The sequence below is a fragment of the Triticum aestivum genome, chromosome 4D (genome assembly GCF_018294505.1).
Source record: "Triticum aestivum cultivar Chinese Spring chromosome 4D, IWGSC CS RefSeq v2.1, whole genome shotgun sequence".
In the NCBI taxonomy this organism is placed as follows: Eukaryota; Viridiplantae; Streptophyta; class Magnoliopsida; order Poales; family Poaceae; genus Triticum; species Triticum aestivum.
In genome coordinates, this window is record NC_057805.1 from 477,026,965 (window position 1) to 477,031,809 (window position 4,845).

The 4,845-nt window shown below is 42.0% G+C and overlaps 1 protein-coding gene across 1 annotated transcript; it reads left to right on the forward strand.

Moving 5' to 3' along the window:
* Positions 1-47: 47 nt before the first annotated feature.
* LOC123098769 (ras-related protein RABC2a) lies at positions 48-4,845 on the forward strand (the record flags this gene model as incomplete). Its single annotated transcript, XM_044520847.1, is given in 6 exon segments — positions 48-196; positions 1,219-1,287; positions 1,698-1,763; positions 2,420-2,541; positions 3,004-3,132; positions 4,401-4,845. Coding segments are annotated over 6 exon segments (624 nt in total). The 3' UTR covers positions 4,500-4,845.

The following is a 4,845-nucleotide window of genomic DNA, read 5'->3' on the forward strand; positions in this document are numbered from 1 at the left end:
GATCCCTCCCAGACGCAGGCCCAGACCCGGCGCGGCGGCCTGATCAGGCGCGCGGCCATGGGCACGACGCCGGGGAGCAGCTACGACTGCTCCTTCAAGGTGCTGCTCATCGGCGACTCCGCCGTCGGCAAGAGCAGCCTCCTCGTCAGCTTCGTCTCCGCCGCCCCCACCGACGACGACATCTCCCCCACCATAGGTATCGTCACCTCACCTCCCTCCCTCCCTGGATCTCGCTCGCCGCTTGCCCCGACTTGGAGAGGGCAATAAATCCATCCTGTCTCCAGCTACCAAGCGTCCGGAGACGGCAACCGTCCGGGCGGCGGTACCATGCGTGCCCCGCTCTTCTCTTCATTCATACCATCAGATTTCGTTGCGCCGTGCGTATACGTACCAAACCTACCTATGTATTACTAGATGATAGTTGTTGGGGGAGCAGTTCAATTGAGGAGGGATCAACCAACACCGGCATGCCTATTTGCGGAACGCCGCAGATGTTTGCTTCTGCTGTTTCAGGCTCCCTCCGTAACTGCTTATTAATTGCTTCCGCGTCTGTGTTGCAGCTGTCCAACTTGGATCACTTCCTCGCTTATTTCAGCTATTCCTGCCTAAACATTTATTTTACCCAAATGATAAGTGCCACACGTTTGCTTATTTAAAGGAATCCTGAGCCAAGGATGAATGTTTGTCTGTTCCTTTGCCAGAGGCTGGAAATTCAGTGCAAACATGTGTAAGCAGCGGTCTAGGATGCATCAGGTTGCCATCTTCTTATTAAAACACTAGGACAAAATTTCTGGGTGCTACTAGTTCCGACCAGACACAAGAGAGAACACTGAAAGTGCCCCTAGTTCCTGTATAACCACTAGCAAACAGATTTACCCTCATCATTTTTTAGGATGAATTCGCTGACAGTGACCAGCTCAAAGTGCATATATGTTTGATGTTAATTTTCTCGATCCAAATGCAATTGGAATTATATATTACCGTGGGGCACAAACGTTCTTTATGCCCATATCAGCTAAGTTTCTGAGCCCATCCAAATGTTCCAGTCATCTAACAGCTAGCCGCTCCAGCCTCACCTTATGTCCCGAGTAGGAGGGCATCCAACTATTCAGTTACAGGCTCATGATCATCTTCTTGCATAAGTGTGCCTTTTTGCTGTATTCTCTCTGCTATTTACTTGCCAGGATTTAGTTTTAATCCGCAACAATTTCTTTCCAGGGGTGGACTTTAAAATCAAGTTTCTCACTGTTGGTGATAAGAAATTGAAGTTGACAATATGGGACACCGGTAAGTTTTTTGCTGCCTATGTGCTTATCAATATGGTGTTTACATGCTTTCCCGGCAATTTTTTATCTATGTTACTTCTATGCTTTTTGGGGGCAATTACTCCTCTGCAGTATGTACTTTCAGACTTCGAATAGTACCCCCAAAATTACGAGCCTACTTGTCATTTGCCCCTGATTTTTTTTTCTGCCCGGCCATAGATCATCACTTGGGCTGTTCTGTCCTGAGCACAATCATCTTACTATACAACGTGTAAGGAAAATATATTCTAGACAAACACTGCATTCCATTCTAATGAGCAATGTATTTCTGTACAATACTTCTCTGCTGTATCATGTTCTTCTACTGTCTATTGTATCTAATGGTGTTCCTACAATATCAAGTGTTTGACCAACTGATTTCTTTGTTTGCAGCTGGCCAGGAGAGGTTTAGGACAATCACTAGTTCTTACTACAGAGGTGCTCATGGAATTATCTTAGGTAATATGATTTCCCCTAAGATTTGACTAATGACCACGATTAGAAGCACCAACCATTTTCCATGTGTGACTTACAAATGTACTTCCATGCCTTCTTACTGTTAAATATAATTGTTTAAATTGTTTCCTTGCTCTGACACCACTAAATTTTAGCTTACAGTTAATCTTACAAAGTTTGTGCATGCTCAACTCTGGTGCCACTGTTAATGGTCCTAAACAGGTCATTTTTATATTCATATAAGCCGAGCAAGATGCCATACTCAATAGTGATTTCTGAATAATAAAGTGACTTCTCAAGTTTAGCCGTTATATATATGCTTGTTAGTTGTAACCATTCCATTCGTATACCAATTCTTGGATATGCTTCCAATGGGTGTTTAACAAACATTGCCGTTTTTAGTCATACTTGATTGAATTTGTCACTGAATTTAGATGCCACCTCACTATGATAATGTACCAACAATCATTTTGTAGCGGCATTTGGGGAATGGAAACTTCTGTTTAGATTAGTGATGCTGAAATGCTTGTCACAATGACTTGTAGCAACAAAATATATAGAAAGAACCCTTACAGTCTTTCATTTTATTCTGCGGAAGGTGTTGCAGCTTGCAGGTTAACTTGCAGAAGTTTTAACTTTGTGCTGTCTTCTTCTGTTAGTTTATGATGTCACAAAGAGACAAAGTTTCACAAATTTGGCTGATGTATGGGCCAAGGAAATAGAACTGCACTCAACAAACAAAGAGTGCGTCAAAATGCTTGTTGGAAACAAAGTGGACAAGGTATATTTTCTTTCGTTTTAAATCAAATGGCTACTTGCTGTGACGATTGTTCCATTCCAGCTCATGCTGGTGTTTTAAATTTTAAATACAGAAGTATTTGGTGGGTGAGTGATAAGTTGTTAGATCAGTTTTAGGTCCCGTTGCATGAATATTGAGCCCTCACCAGATACTACATGACCCTCCGATCCATATTACTTGTTGCTCAAACGGATGTATCTAGCGCTCAAACGGATGTATCTAGATGTATTTCAGTGCTAGATACATCCGTTTGAGCGACAAGTAATATGGATCGGAGGGAGTAGATAGAATGGGTGAAGAGAAGTAATTGTGCTCATACAATGAGATCGATTACCCAAAAAGAAAAATACATGTTTAACCTTATTAAGGCTGCCCATTTACAGGAATAATATGCAAGATGAAGTAACACTACTGACTTCTGAATATTATTGTTTTTCCTTGCAGGATGAGGACAGAATGGTAACAACAGAAGAAGGTCTTGCCTTTGCACAGCAGTGTGGATGCCTTTTTCTCGAGAGCAGTGCCAAAACAAGAGAAAATGTGGAGAAATGTTTTGAAGAGCTTGTGCTAAAGGTACACACCTAGAGGAACATACTAAGCACCATAACCTTAACCTCTTTACTTTTTGAGCAACCTGAAAAGTTAACTTGTAAAGGTATGCATCATTCTGTGCGGTAGCATCATTAAAGTTAAAAGTGAGACAGAAACTAGCAGTGAACATTTCATCATTAAAGTTTGTACTAGCAATTTAGAATACGATCCTGTGCTTCACAGAGCCAATCTTCTGGCAGTGAACATTCCCTTGCTAGATGAAATGTATTTTATAATTGTTATCCCATCTTATTACAAAGCACAGCTGGAGAGAGTATAGGCTTGTTGCAATGATATAACTGTTATGTTTATTTCAGTATATTGTTCCTTCGTCGTGAATCTTGAATTTGTCTTTCAGATATGTATCCCTAATTGTTTGTTGCGCATACATTTTATTGTATATGCTTAACACAGTAATCAATTTATGTTGTGCTGTCAGCCATCAGTTCGTCAAGTTCCATATGACTAGAGTTCCTGGACTTGAGAACAGCCCCTTTACGTCTTTGAACTTGTATTAGTACTAAGTCAACAGATTTACAATTTTTGTGAGTAAGTAGGAAAGCAGTTATAGATGATTGCAGTTGCTTAAGTGTTAGCTTTCTCTTCCCATACCGACATTTAGTCATAGTGGTTGCCTTTTGGGAGGAGGGAAGGGCAAGCTAGTCTTAAGGCTGTTCTCACCTGATGTACTGACAAAGTACATGGTTGAGCCAATTGTCTATTTTGTCAGATAACTAACTTGATGCACCATAATTGCTTCTTATGGATGTGTGATATTTTCACATCACTGCATGTGTATTCCTTCTGCCCTTTGGTATGGATAGTACAGTTGTCCCCCTGATTTCTGTATGTCTTAGCAGCATATGTGCATATACACAATTTTTCTTGTGTTAGGAAATTCATCCAGCTCCATGTGGAGATACAGTTTTCAGTCGGAAACAATTTTAATGCTCCCTCCGTCCCACAAGACAAGACGTTTTTGCAAGCTAAATATGCTTGCAAAAGCGTCTTATATGTGGGACGGAGGGAGTAAGTTTTAACAAGATAGGAGCTATAAGCCTTATTAATATCTCCACCCATCGGTGTGACACAACTCAGAACTTCTGTTCTACAGTTTGAAAATGTGTTTTGAAGAGCATCATTTGCTTGAAGTGGTAGCTAGCAGTTATATTTCCTTGACTCAACAGTAATACAGCATTACGCTCCCCTTGTTTATAGAAGGTGTAAATACCTTTGCTGCTGTGTTGCAGATTCTTGAGGTTCCAAGTCTGTCGGAGGAAGGCTCGTCGGTCGTCAAGAGGAACTCGCTGAAACAGAAGCATGAGAAGAGCGGGGGGTGCTGTCAGTAGACCCGATCCAGTCACTGTATGCAACCAACTAGATCCTGCGATCGGTGCCTAGGCTAGGCTGTTCTTGGTGTTCTGATGTAAATGAGTTGTATCTAAGTGCTCATCGGTGCGGGTAAAGGGGAGGAATAACAACTTGAGGTTTTTTTTGGTGTGATGAGAAGGGTGGGGGATTAGTTGACCTGTACAAAGAGAAAAGAAGACGCTGTTTGCTAACTCAGCTTGATCTGGTTTGCTGATTGTAATGAGGTCCCGTGGCTCGGCGAGCTGATCCGCTTCCTTCCGCACTGGTGTGGCGTGCGTGGGAGTGTACTGCTGGTACATAATTCAGGGGTGTTTTCTGGTTTCA